Here is a 14,191-nt window from a genome sequence, read left to right on the forward strand (position 1 = left end):
AAAATCATCGAAAGGAGTAATTAACATAGAGGATATTTAAGCAATAATAAAGTTATCAACATTTTGATTGGAATATAGAAGAAATGCTGATTAACTAACAAAAGTGTAATCCGAGATTCCCCTGACTCTAACCCCCGCTTTTATATTGTGACGTGCGGGGGAGAGTCAGAGCGGAGGCTATATCAAAAAGTGGGAATTCAGCGACACCGGATGGTGTCGCGACTTTGCCTACCTTTTGCAACTTTATTTCGCAGATCTAACTTCTGAGACGCGAGCGGTCGGTAAAGAAATGATTCTCTTATATATAATAAATTTGTAATACGATGCATTCGCCGATTAAACGGCTCTAACACTGACATTTGACACAGTTCAAACTAGGTCGCATCTCGCCATTCGATTTCTTTGCGCATGACGTCAGCACATAAATACACAAAATTCTAACAGGGGGTCAAACGATCACGTGATCAACACACATGTGAAGATTTCACGACAGAAACTGGTGATGCTGCCAAATATATACCCGTATATTGGTAGAAACTTTAGAGAAATTAACATCTATCAAATTTACATATGTAATGAATGCAGTCTAACTGTAAAGTCTTTGGATAAAAAAAAATAAATTGGAAGAGGTGGGTGTTAAGTTAAGAAAAATGAAACAGCCTGGTAGTTATATTTCTACAAAAGTTCTGGCTTCCCCAAGTCACCAATGGACGCCTAAAAAACTTAAAGTTGTCTCTACTCATGTTAAACGTACCAGCCCAAAGGCACTTCATAAGGAAAAGGTAAATTATATGCATATTTAAGGGGACAAAAACTGCATGATTGGATCACATGACATAAAATTATCAGATGTGATATTATATAAATTTCAATTTGTAATTGTTATTTCAATATATATAATGTTGTTATGTAGTGTCCCGGAATTATTCTTTCCGGATTTGTTGGTTTTTACTTTTCATTTATTGACTGTATTCCGGGTGATCTAAGGCATCAATGCCAACCTCGTGGGTTCCAGAACCCAGCATATTTTACTGTCTTTAAAGCCACCTATGAAGTAAGTTTTGTGCCTTTTCATTTATGACGATGTGTGACCAATGCATAACACTCGTTTCCTACTCATATATAATTTTTAACTGTCATATAGAGTCATCGAGCATTTGGCGCGTTTTTACCTGCCTTTGTTTTGGTCGTTATTTTTGCATGCAACAATTGATTGATAATTGCATTTTTAATACATTTATAAACATGATAGGAATAAACTATTTTAATGTCCGTTTATGAATTCATGGAAATGATTTCGATCGAATAGCTCTTTGAGATTTGTTAAAATTCAAAACTGGAAGCCCACTCTTGTCATATTTTTATTGTGTGTGTTTTATATTGAGATACTGTTTACATTTTGTATTGTTTGTTTGTAGTTTTTCACCCTCTCCGGGGGTTTGGATGCAATAAAACCTTGAACATTGCACAGTGAAAAATTCATAGCCGAGCTAGTGATTAATTGAATGGAAGGTTCAACGACAAACATCAGCCAGATAAGTCCACCTTCAGCCATGTCTTCAGGAAGAAGGTCTTCCTCCATAGCTTCAGAGCTAGCCAGACACCGGGCCAAACTAGAAGCGGCAAAAGTGCGGGAAAAATATCTTCAACAAGAATATGAAATGGAAAGACAAAAAGCCATACTTGACCGAGACCTTAAGGTACTTCAGTGCAAAAGAGAGATGGAGGAAGCACAGATTGAAATGAACAGTCTAGAAGGTTTAGATGAAGTACCTGATGAGAATTTTACAGATAAAGAATACCAAAACCTTCAGCAAGTTGCTCAGGAGAGAGTCGAGGAGTTTGTACAACAGCAGTCCGAGTTGAAGACTGGATCAGAGAAAAAGGAACATAGTGTCGTACCAAACAACATTACACTGTCTCCTATGACGCCAGCATTCGTTCCAAAACAAGACTCGAGCAATGGACATATTAATGAAGTGTCTAAGTTCCTCGCAAAGAAAGATTTATTGTGGTGTCGACTCACAAAATATGACGACTGCCCAGAATACTTCACAGGATGGAAAACAAGTTTTAAAAACATTGTGAGTGATCTGAACTTAACATCTTTGGAAGAGATAGAACTATTGAATAAGTGGTTGGGACCAGAATCAGCGAGATATGCACAAAGCATAAGGACCGCCAGTGTGAATCCGGATATCGCTTTGGCCCGACTATGGGAACGCTTGGAGGACAGATACGGTAGGCCTGAAATGATTGAGGCGGCACTAAAAAACAAACTTTCAGCCTTCCCGAGACTCAGTATTAAAGACAACAAACGATTATACGACCTCGTGGATATTGTGTCAGAAATAGAAGCAGCAAAGGAAATTCCACACCTCTCTTCGCTTTTCGCATACTTTGACTCATCAAGTGGAGTGAACCCCATCGTGTCAAAACTTCCTTATCAAATCCAAGAGAAGTGGACTAGGCATGCAAACAGCTTTAAAGAAAGTCACTACATGACCTTTCCACCCTTCCAAGTTTTCTGTAAATTTCTCCGTGACACGGCACGAATGAAAAATGATCCATCCTTTTACTATGACAATGTGATTGAGAACGCCAAAGTTGATGGAAGTCGACGAAAGCCAACGGGTGCATCATCTGTCGCTACAAGGAAAACTGACACAAATGCTTCAAGGCCCATGGACAAGACGGAACACACACAACTGTGTCCCTTACATGAGACTGGCCATTCACTGAACTCTTGTCGTGCCTTCCAGAAGAAAACTGTTCAAGAGAGAAGAGAATTCCTTCGATCAAAGGGAATTTGTTTTAAATGCTGTGAAGAGAAACATCTGGCCAAAGACTGTCAGAAAAGAATGAAGTGTAACATCTGCAAGGAGCCAGGAAATGCCACTGCCCTGCATGTCGAGAAACGCGCAAGCGACACTGAAACTGATAGCCAGGTAAAGGCCGTATGTACACAAAGGACTATGTGCAGTATGGTCAAATATCTGCCCCCGATTTCAACCAATTTTTAAATAGTATCGTATAAAAATAAAATCTTCACAAATCATTGTATGGAGGATGCCTATAACTTTAATCTTGATTTTATTCACTTTTTACCTATGACGTCACCGAAATGACCTATTTCCCGCAAATTTGCAAAAAAATGAAAATATTCTCAATTTTGCTCTATATTTTGCATTCGGAAGTATAGAGCGCAGGTCTGCTCAAGTGCGATTTTAACATCTTTTTTTCTTCAGAGAGTTATACACATTATACTATAAAATGGTACTTGAGCAAGCCTACGCTCGATGTTTCCCAGTCGAAAAACCATCGGAAAACACCCATTTTTTGCTAAAAAAAACATCAATTTATCAAAATAATGCAATCTTCATGACGTCATTTCTACTTTATGACGTCACTGTGGGGATAACCTTTTACACCTTTATTTCTAATATGATTTTAACTATCTTTCACCTTATTTTTAAAGCTCTATCTAAAACTTTGGTTTTGGGGGCAAAAAATGCATAAAACCGCACTTAGTCCTTTGCGGAAACGTGCATAAAACTAGCAAATCCTGTGCTAAGACACTCTTGGTCAACATTCACCACGCAAACAACCCAAACAAGGTGCTACGAACGTATGCGATAATTGACGAACAGAGCAATCGATCTTTAGCAAACAGTTGTTTCTTCAACTTCTTTGACGTGGAAGGTCCGGACGTCCAGTACGAGCTTACCTCATGTTCGGGGCTGTCTACCCAAATTGGAAGGAGATCGGCAGGATTCATTATCTCATCTTTGGACGGAAAATCTAGTCTTCGTCTTCCATCATTGATGGAATGCAACTATATCCCAAACAACCGTGATGAGATTCCGACACCAGAGGTCGCAAGGTCTTACAGACACATGAGGGACATTGAGGAGGAAATACCCCCCTTAGATCAGGACGCAGAGATAACATTGCTGGTTGGCAGAGATTTGTTGCCTGCCCACCACATTTAAGACCAAAGACTGGGAGACTCCGACTCTCCATTTGCCCAAAGACTACACCTAGGGTGGGTAGTGATTGGTGAGGTATGCTATGGGGCCTCACATTCTCAGGAATCCTTGTCAGTGTGCAAGACATATACTAGGACCAATGGACGTACGTCTCTCATGGAAACTTGCGAAAATTCATTCCAATTGAAGGAAACAGACATATTTGCTAAGACAAAGCATGACGACTCACCAGGCCTCTCCATAGAGGATAAGAAGTTCGTTGACATCATGGAGCAAGGTTTTGAAAGAGATTCTGAAGGATGTTGGTGTGCACCACTTCCATTTAGAGAAAACAGACGGCTCCTTCCGAGCAATAGAATTCATGCACTTCACAGGGCAAATCTACTTACTAGAGGACTTCAAAAGGACCCAGACAAAAAACGGCATGTCGTGGAATTCATGGGCAAAATCCTGGATAATGGTCATGCTGAGATTGCGCCACCACTTTCTTCTCCAGAGGAGGAACACTGGTACCTGCATCTTTTTGCAGTTTACCACCCCAAGAAAGGAAGCGTCAGATGCGTGTTTGATTCATCGGCACAGATTCAAGGACTCAGTCTCAACAGCATTCTCTTGACCGGACCAAACTTGGTTAATAGTCTACTTGGAATCCTGTTAAGCATGTCACAGAAACTACTTACGATTCTTTTGGCACAAAGACAACGATACAGAGAAAGAACTTACAGAGTACAGGATGAAGAGACATGTCTTTGGGAATAGTGCATCCCCAGCGGTAGCTACCTTGGGACTACGCAGAACTGTAAGAAACGCCGATGAAGATGTCAGGCAATTTGTGTGCAGAAACTTTTATGTTGACGATGGGCTTTTATCTGTAGATACAGTCGAAGAAGCGGTCAACTTACTCTCAAAAACACAGAAAACTCTTAAGGAGGAAGGGAACATCAGGCTGCATAAACTTGCCTCCAATGACCCAAAGGTATGCAGTGCATTTCCAACGGATGACCTAGCCAAAGAACTCAAGAATCTGAACCTAGATTTAGATGAAACCCCCCTTCAACGGACCCTTGGTGTGAGCTGGAATGTGTCCACAGACATGTTTACATTCCAAGTGTCGCGTACTCTTCATCCGTATACAAAAAGGGGAGTACTTGCAACTATTAATAGCCTTTATGACCCAATTGGATTCCTTGCACCTGTTATAGTCAAAGGAAAAATGATACTACGGGACTTGATGGCTGAGAAATTGGACTGGGATGACCCTCTCCCTAAGGATCAGTACTCTCTATGGTGTGAGTGGCGAGAGTCATTGCCAGCGTTAGAGGATATAGCAATACCAAGGGTTTATGCGTACATCAATAGTGCAGAAGTCTCGCGCAGAGAACTACACATATTTGCCGATGCATCACAAAAGGCAATTGGTGCAGTGGCGTATATGAAGACTTTCAAGGCAGACGGCACCCTTCATGTGGGATTTGTCCAGGCAAAGGCAAAGGTTGCACCTATACATGGGCACACAATTCCACGTCTGGAATTGTGTGCAGCTGTGTTAGCATCTCAACTGAAACTTACGATTTTGAACAACCTAGATGTTGAAATAGCTGCCACGACCCTGTATTCAGATAGCAAGGTAGTACTCGGGTATATCAACAACGAAAGCAGACGATTCTACATATATGTGGGAAATAGAGTAGAGAAAGTACGTCAGGCGACATCTTGTCATGAGTGGAAATATTGTCCTATATATCAGAACCCCGCTGACATTGCCACCAGGTCAATCAAGCCTCAGGACCTTCAAGAAAGCAGATGGTTATGTGGACCCCATTTCCTTAGGAACACAAAAGATGAAAGGTATATTCCCAGTGAATCAGGAAATCCCAATGACAGATTCCCATTGGTTGATGTGGAACAAGATAAGGAGGTGAGACCTATTGTGAAGACCTTGCATACCGCTTGTAAGGATGAAGTATACCACCCCTGGTGTGAGCGATTTAAGAATTTCTCCTCTTGGATCGGACTGGTCAGAGCTATTGCGCGACTGCAGCACCTTGCTCAGTCCTTTAACAAGTCTAGTAGCTGCGTGGGATGGCACTATTGTTCAGTCCCAAAGAGTGCTGAAGCTTACAAAAGAGCAGAAGAATTCATTATTAAGGCAGCCCAGAGAGATTTCTTCCCGGAGGAAGTTGAGAGCCTTATGGAGGGGAGAGAAATTAAGAAAGGAAACGCTATCTTGGCCTTGTCACCGTTTTTAGACTCCCGAGGACTTCTCCGAGTTGGAGGAAGATTGAAGCGTGGAACCAAATCACTTCGACAGATTGAAACTTGCCCTATTTTGATACCGAAAGGAAGTCATTTAGCAAACTTATTAGCTCTACTTTGTCATGAACAGGTCTTTCATCAAGGTCGACGCCTCACTGGAGGGAAACTTCACAGCATGGGATTCTGGATTGTAGGAGAGAAAAGGTTAATCAACAGTCTTCTGGGGAAATGTGTCATCTGCAAGAAACTGCGTGGTACATTCTGCTCTCCTAAAATGGCCGAACTTCCTGAAGACCGTTTAAGTCCTGGACCCCCTTTTACCTACGTCGGAGTAGATGTATTCGGCCCTTGGAGCATAACCGCACGCAAAACCAGAGGAAGTCATGTAACGCAGAAAAGATGGGCTGTACTTTTCACGTGTTTAACCAGCAGGGCGGTCCACATTGAAATCTCGGAAGAACTCAGCACCTCAAGTTTTATCAATGCAATGAGGCGCTTTATCGCCATTCGAGGACCAGTCAAGATCTTCAGATCAGATCGTGGCACCAATTTTATCGGTGGAGTCAAAGAGTTGGGCATGAAGAATGTTGTGACCGAAGATACCTCCATCAAGAACTTCTTAGCGGAAAACGGCTGTGTTTGGATTTTCAACCCACCACATGCTTCCCATTTCGGAGGCGTGTGGGAGCGGATGATCGGAATCGCGCGAAGGATTTTAGATGGGATCTTGCTTTGCAAAAAGTACATCAAAGATCTTACTCATGAAGTGCTTGTTACCCTCATGGCCAAAATCAGCGCTGTCATGAACTCCAGACCAATTGCTGCAATATCCACAGATCCTGATGACCCATCCATATTAGCGCCATCCAGTCTTTTGACCCAAAAGGTTGGAACACCACCAGATGACATTCCTCAGTTTGGTATCAAAGACATATATAAGTCAAAGTGGCAGAGAGTCCAGGTGATGGCTGATGAATTCTGGAAAAAGTGGCAGAAAGAGTACCTGACGGGACTTCAGACCAGAAGAAAGTGGGCGACGGACCAACCTAACCTAAAGACAGGTGACATTGTTCTGTTACGCGAGTACGATTCTGGACGCAACTCATGGCCGACTGCCATGGTCAAACAGACTTTTCCGGGAGCTGATGGAAGAGTGCGAGAAGTGGAGGTCCGTTTGTGTAGAGGAGAGAAAGTGGTCACTTACGTTCGTCCCGTTCATGAACTTGTGCCGTTGATCACTGATTGAATTAACATTTGTACATAAAACTGCTCTTGTGTGTTTTCATTTTTCGAGTTTGATGAATAAGAATGATTATTTTCTCATCACCTTATATGAAATGCCTTGTTAGTTGTCAGTTTATTTTGAATTATTTCATTGAGGTGATTTTTTGTAAAATCAGGAAGGGAGTGTAGTGTCCCGGAATTATTCTTTCCGGATTTGTTGGTTTTTACTTTTCATTTATTGACTGTATTCCGGGTGATCTAAGGCATCAGTGCCAACCACGTGGGTTCCAGAACCCAGCATATTTTACTGTCTTTAAAGCCACCTATGAAGTAAGTTTTGTGCCTTTTCATTTATGACGATGTGTAACCAATGCATAACACTCGTTTCCTACTCATATATAATTTTTTAACTGTCATATAGAGTCATCGAGCATTTGGCGCGTTTTTACCTGCCTTTGTTTTGGTCGTTAATTTTGCATGCAACAATTGATTGATAATTGCATTTTTAATACATTTATAAACATGATAGGAATAAACTATTTTAATGTCCGTTTATGAATTCATGGAAATGATTTCGATCGAATAGCTCTTTGAGATTTGTTAAAATTCAAAACTGGAAGCCCACTCTTGTCATATTTTTATTGTGTGTGTTTTATATTGAGATACTGTTTACATTTTGTATTGTTTGTTTGTAATTTTTCACCCTCTCCGGGGGTTTGGATGCAATAAAACCTTGAACATTGCACATGTTATATCATAAGCAAATTAACATTTTAGATAACATTGCACGTCAATGAAACTGCTGTCGGAAAAGGAGTGTGTGCTGACACTTTCCGGAACATTTTGTGCCGTTTCGGGACGGTTTCATGTTTTATTTTTTGTTTACGTTTAGCCAACAAAACCCATAAAGGAACGCACAGACGTGTTAGTGAAACACGGAATTTGCTTCTAGTGTTGCAATTCAGCAGAACATTTTTCTAAGAACTGTTATGAGAAAGTGGCATGTTATGTATGTGCTAGTAACTCACATCCTTCAGCATTACACATTGATTATGGCAGACCTCAAGGCGGGGAGCAAATGGAGAATTCAGAGACCAAGAAAACTGTCAACAACAAGTGCGCCCAGATTTGCGGTGTTATTCCTGGAGGTAAATCATATTCCAAGACAATTCTTGTCAAGGTGTATGATAGAGAAAATCCAGACAATTTTGTGCGAACATATGCCTTGATTGACGACCAAAGTAATTGCTCCCTAGCAAAGAGTGAATTGTTTGACTTGCTCGGAATCAAGACTGAGACAAAGAACTTTAAATTAGAAACATGTTCTGGTGTCAGGAACATGACCAGCAGGGTTGCCAAAAACCTTTTAGTTACATCATTGGATGACAGTTCAACTCATCAATTACCGCCTGTCATAGAGTGTGACGCCGTTCCGGATAATCGTAATGAGATAGTAACACCTGATATAGCTAAACGATTCCCACATCTTGCAAACATTGCTTGTCACATTCCGGAGCTAGACCCTCAAGCAAAGATACTGCTTCTTATTGGACGGGATTTGATCATAGCACATCATGTTCTCGATCAGAGAATCAGCCATGATGCTCCATATGCTCAGAAGTTGAGTCTAGGTTGGACAATCATAGGTGAGACATGCTTGAACAGGGCTCATTTACCTGCGACAATATCAGTTAACAAGGTATACCTTCATAATGATGGGAGACCTTCTATCTTGTTGCCTTGTAACAGCTCACTCACAGTTAAGGCTCCTCCTGTTGACGAAGATGATATGTCTTCCATATTTGAAAGAACACCAAATGATGATAAGCCAGGGCCTTCACAGGAAAATAATATATTCCTAGGAATCATGGAAAGTAAGTTCCATCGCAACTCTTTAGGGGAATGGACGGCTCCCCTGCCGTTTAAGCCTGGACGACCCAGACTTCCAAACAATTATTCTCAAGCTATCAAGAGAGCCAGATCTCTCGACACCAATCTTAGGAAGAATCCTACCAAAATGGACCATGCCCTAACCTTTATGGAAGGGATATTGTCTAAAGGGCATGCCGAAGTAGCCCCATCTTTAGAATCAGACGATGAGTGTTGGTATTTGCCAATATTTGCCATTTACCACCCAAAGAAGCCAAACAAAATTAGAATGGTCTTTGACTCTTCTGCCTCGTATGAGGGAATTTCGTTGAACTCGGTGCTGCTCTCAGGACCAGACTTAACCAATAACCTACTCGGTGTGCTTCTTCGTTTTCGCAAGAAGAGAACTGCACTAACGGCGGACATTGAACAAATGTTTTATTGTTTCCGTGTGTCCAGAGAACATCAAAATTACTTGCGCTTCCTATGGTACAGGAACAATGACCCATCGGATAGACTTATCGAATATAGAATGACGGTGCATGTTTTCGGTAACACGCCCTCGAATAGTACAGAGAAACTTCTATGTTGATGATTTGTTGGTGTCAATGCCGCATGAGAAGCAAACTGTTGAGCTCATCAAGAAGACTCAGAAGGCGTTGATGGAAGGCGGGAAGTTGAGATTACACAAAGTAGCCTCCAATTCTCAAGAAGTAATGAGTGCATTTGAAGAAGAAGTAAGAGCCAAGGACTTGAAGTGCATTGACTTGAGACTAGATGAGGCACCCTTACAGAAAAGTCTAGGACTTACTTGGGACTTACAGGCGGATTCCTTTAAGGTAGATGTGACTATGGAGTCCAAACCCTTCACGAAACGTGGGATGCTGTCCACGTTAAACAGTCTCTATGATCCCTTTGGATTTATCGGTTCTGCGACACTCAGAGGAAAAATGCTGTTTCGAAAGACCTTGGATTTGTCATCTGATTGGGATGGTCCTCTTACTGAGTTTGAGAATGAATGGAGAAATTGGTGTGATTCACTTCAAGATTTATCTCATATTAGTGTTCCTCGATCTTACACGTCTTCAGGTTTGCAAAACTCTTCTAGAGTAGAAGTTCATGTATTTTGTGATGCCTCCGAGTTGGCCATCTCTGCGGTTGCCTATCTAAAAGTACTGTACACGGAACATGCAGAAACTGGATTCTTGCTTGGAAAATCGAAGTTGGCACCTACACATGGACACACAGTTCCCCGCCTGGAACTTTGTGCAGCTGTACTTGCAAGTGAAATTGCTACCATTGTGACAGACAACTTAGACCACAAAGTGGACCATACTCAGTTCTACTCCGACAGTCGCATAGTGTTAGGTTACCTTTACAATACTTCAAGAAGGTTTTATACCTATGTGTCTAACAGAGTACAGAATATACTTAAGGTTGCTCCAGCCAATCATTGGTCTTATGTGCAGTCAGAAAATAATCCAGCAGATATTGGATCAAGATCAATTGCTGCAAGAGATCTCCAAGGAAGTAAGTGGATTAAAGGACCTGACAGTCTCCTTAAGACTCAAGACTGCAATGAAGTGTTTCCTTTAGTGGATGCTGAGAATGATAGTAATGTAAGACCACAACTATCAAGCTTAAAGACTGTTACAAAGAAGCCATTTGGAGTAGAACGATTTGATAGATTTTCAACATGGAACTCATTGGTCAATGCCTTGAGCGCACTAAGATATAGAATATTGAAGAAGCATGGAGTTGAGAGTGATAGATTTTCCTCAAGTTTCCGTCGGTTTGCAGAAGTGTTCATTGTTCGGACAATTCAGCAGGAGACCTTTCATCAGGAAATATGTCTTCAATCTGGAAGGACCATTTCAAAGGACAGTTCTATTATGAACCTCGACCTTTACCTAGATGATGATTCCATTCTGCGAGTGGGTGGACGACTGCAAGCTGCTGACATAGAACATAACCTTAAGAACCCCTGCATCATCCCTCGTTCGCACATAGGTAGACTCCTCATTAGCCATCATCATGACTTGGTACATCATCAGGGAAGGCACTATACAGAAGGAGCAGTACGAAGTGCGGGTTACTGGATTTTCGGTTGCAAGAAGCTAGTGTCCTCTGTCATCTTTAACTGCGTTACATGCCGCAAGTTGCGTGGACGATTAGAACAACAGAAAATGGCAGACCTGCCATCTGTCCGAGTTAGACAGTCTCCACCATTTACCTATGTGGGTGTTGACATATTTGGTCACTGGGAGATAGTGACCCGGAAGACGCGTGGAGGAAGTGCAAATAGCAAGCGGTGGGCTATAATGTTCACATGCCTCTCTTCCAGAGCTTCCCATATTGAAGTGGTGGAAGATATGTCGTCCTCGGCCTTTATCAATGCCCTTCGCCGATTCATATCTATTCGGGGAAAAGTTGCAGAGTTTAGGTCTGATAGGGGCACAAACTTTGTCGGAAGCACGGATGCATTGGGTATTGATGCTGTGAATGTAGAGGACCAACCCCTCAGGAAGTTCTTGAGCAAAAATGGTTGCTGTTGGATATTTAACACTCCATACTCTTCCCATATGGGTGGTGTATGGGAAAGAGTTATTGGACTTGCTAGACGAATTTTAGATGCCATTCTCCTGAAGCAACCTAAGCGCCAACTTACCCATGATGTCCTTGTAACGTTGATGGCAGAGGTTACAGCAATACTCAACAACCGACCATTGGTTCCTGTTTCCACTGACCCTAGCAATCCATTAATACTTACCCCGAATATGCTGCTAACTCAGAAGACAGAAGCTGATCTTCCACCGTTTCATGAACTTGATGTAAGAGACATGTATGTGTCTAGCTGGAAACAGGTACAAGTCCTTGCTCAGCAGTTTTGGAAGCGCTGGCACAATGAGTATCTCCAACTTCTCCAGCAACGACGAAAGTGGACAGATTCTAAGGACAATCTACGGATTGATTATGTTGTTCTTCTTCGAGAGAAAGAAGCTCATCGCAACGATTGGAGTATGGGTGTTATCAATCGAACATTTCCTGATGACGACAGCAAGGTCCGCAAGATAGAAGTTCGCACAAGCAGAGGCGGACAGCTTGTCCATTACTACGACCAGTTACAGAAGTAGTTCTTTTAGTGCCACACCGTTAGACTTTTGTTATTATGAAGTGATTTTGTAGTGACTGGCGTCAGGCGGGGAGTGTGCTGACACTTTCCGGAACATTTTGTGCCGTTTCGGGACGGTTTCATGTTTTATGTTTTGTTTACGTTTAGCCAACGTCAGCCTGGTGGCTCACGACTCGGTCGTCCTATGTATTGCTCAATTGCAACTTGATTTTGTGGCCCCATGGAGTAAGTTTATCATAATATTGTGTGAATGTATGCTCTGCTTAAATTCAGAAATGTTTCAGTGAAATTTTCTAATGTTTACTATTTTTTCGTTGTGATCATGGTGAAGAGAAAATTCGAATGCAAAATGTTGTCAAATCTAAATCTGTAATTGCGAAATTTATTGTGAAATTTATTCATCTATTTTGTTATGAGCATATTGTGATTGTTGTTTTTATTTGTTTTTTCAGTTTTTTACCCTTTAATGTCTCGTCATTAAATAAACAAGTAAACTGTTTATTGTGAGTTTTTTGGACCTGGCGAGGCAAGGGTTATATTTAAAAAGTCCATATTCAGGACAGCACAGAGTGCAATTATTTAGGCAGTCCAAATACCGAATTGGTTTAAGCTGTTTAAAGCTAGCAGTTACAAAATCATCATCAGTCCATGTGATGGGTGACATTATAAGGCATAAGATTTCAATTTTTTCAAACTTCATGGGCAATGAAAGCAAAAACTTGTTATCTGTTCTAAACTTCAGCTGGTACAGAATAAGCGAAGAGGCTCTGTTTTGTTACTGTTGCTGTAACAAAAAACACTGTCAGAAATCTGCAACCAAGAAGAAGGGAAAGAAGACCATATCCCTTTCATCAATAATTGGATCCATTTTATGCGTATTTGCAGTAAAAGCCTTAAGCCAATTGTCAGTATTTTTGGTAAAATGTTGTGAAATTAATTAGTGCCATTTTAAGTTATCAAACTAGGTTATTAAGATTCATCTGTCGAAGGAATCCTGTTTTCTTAATTACGTTATAGCCAATGTACTGCAAAGCCTTTGTGTCAATCAATTTCTTTCTGTCGAAAATGAGTTATTTTTCTCTCACGGATATTTGGAACAATAGATGGCACGAATAACTCAACACCGGGACAAGGGACACCATAAGGTTTTTGTCCGACTCATCAGTGTGTTTCTTTCCCTAAAGAAACTCATTCTGATCAAGGAACAAATTTCAAATCGGGACTGTTTACGGACATTTTCGAATTGCTGAATATGGAAAAGACCCGAACAACACCATTTAAACCTAAATCGGATGGCAGATCGAGCCAATTAAACAGTTCAAAACATGATATCAGATCATATTTTTATATTTCGTTTTAGGGATTTTTGAGATAGTTTTCGGTTTGGTTTTGTCATTCATGCAACGAGATTGGGACACTTGTTTATCGGTTGTGATGATGTCTTACAGATCTTCTGTACATGAGGAAACAAAAGTATCACCTTCATGCTTGGAAAACAAATAACTGCCTGTAGATTTAATATCTGGTAAAGTTCAACATCAGAATCAAACGCATTTAAAGTTTGTTTATGCATTTCAAATGCAGAGCAAATTAAAAGTGTGCACGAATACGCTAGAACAAATCTGAAAATTACTGCAGAAACAATGAAAAGGAGATATGACAAAAATATTAATTTTTATGAATATCACATGGGTAATCCAACGTAAAAGGAGGGATTGTC

The 14,191-nt window shown here is 41.0% G+C and overlaps 3 protein-coding genes across 3 annotated transcripts; all 3 read left to right on the plus strand.

Annotated features, from left to right (window-relative positions):
• The first annotated feature begins 982 nt into the window (after nucleotides 1-982).
• LOC128171632 (uncharacterized) lies at nucleotides 983-3,085 on the plus strand. Its single transcript, XM_052837413.1, has 2 exons — nucleotides 983-1,054; nucleotides 1,419-3,085. The coding sequence occupies exon 2, from the start codon at nucleotides 1,506-1,508 to the stop codon at nucleotides 3,021-3,023; it is 1,518 nt and encodes a 505-aa protein (XP_052693373.1). The 5' UTR covers nucleotides 983-1,054; nucleotides 1,419-1,505; the 3' UTR covers nucleotides 3,024-3,085.
• A 739-nt stretch (nucleotides 3,086-3,824) lies between these two features.
• LOC128171858 (uncharacterized) lies at nucleotides 3,825-7,491 on the plus strand. The gene is made up of 3 exons (XM_052837634.1): nucleotides 3,825-3,956; nucleotides 4,179-4,734; nucleotides 4,865-7,491. Exons 1-3 carry the CDS (start codon nucleotides 3,825-3,827, stop codon nucleotides 7,489-7,491), a joined length of 3,315 nt encoding a protein of 1,104 aa, XP_052693594.1.
• A 2,455-nt stretch (nucleotides 7,492-9,946) lies between these two features.
• On the plus strand, nucleotides 9,947-12,970 carry LOC128171859 (uncharacterized). Its single transcript, XM_052837635.1, has 2 exons — nucleotides 9,947-12,696; nucleotides 12,924-12,970. Exon 1 carries the CDS (start codon nucleotides 9,947-9,949, stop codon nucleotides 12,470-12,472), a length of 2,526 nt encoding a protein of 841 aa, XP_052693595.1. The 3' UTR covers nucleotides 12,473-12,696; nucleotides 12,924-12,970.
• Nucleotides 12,971-14,191: the final 1,221 nt, after the last annotated feature.

The sequence above is a fragment of the Crassostrea angulata genome, chromosome 2 (genome assembly GCF_025612915.1).
Source record: "Crassostrea angulata isolate pt1a10 chromosome 2, ASM2561291v2, whole genome shotgun sequence".
In the NCBI taxonomy this organism is placed as follows: Eukaryota; Metazoa; Mollusca; class Bivalvia; order Ostreida; family Ostreidae; genus Magallana; species Magallana angulata.

Excerpts from the sequence above, each read along its gene's own strand:
- LOC128171632 (XM_052837413.1), top strand. The coding sequence starts at position 1,506 with ATGGAAGGTTCAACGACAAACATCAGCCAGATAAGTCCACCTTCAGCC.
- LOC128171858 (XM_052837634.1), top strand. The coding sequence starts at position 3,825 with ATGGAATGCAACTATATCCCAAACAACCGTGATGAGATTCCGACACCA. Across the intron at positions 3,957-4,178 it reads ACGCAGAGATAACATTGCTG|GAAACAGACATATTTGCTAA; the intron begins GTTGGCAGAGAT and ends TTCCAATTGAAG. Across the intron at positions 4,735-4,864 it reads AGTACAGGATGAAGAGACAT|ATACAGTCGAAGAAGCGGTC; the intron begins GTCTTTGGGAAT and ends TTTTATCTGTAG.
- LOC128171859 (XM_052837635.1), top strand. The coding sequence starts at position 9,947 with ATGCCGCATGAGAAGCAAACTGTTGAGCTCATCAAGAAGACTCAGAAG.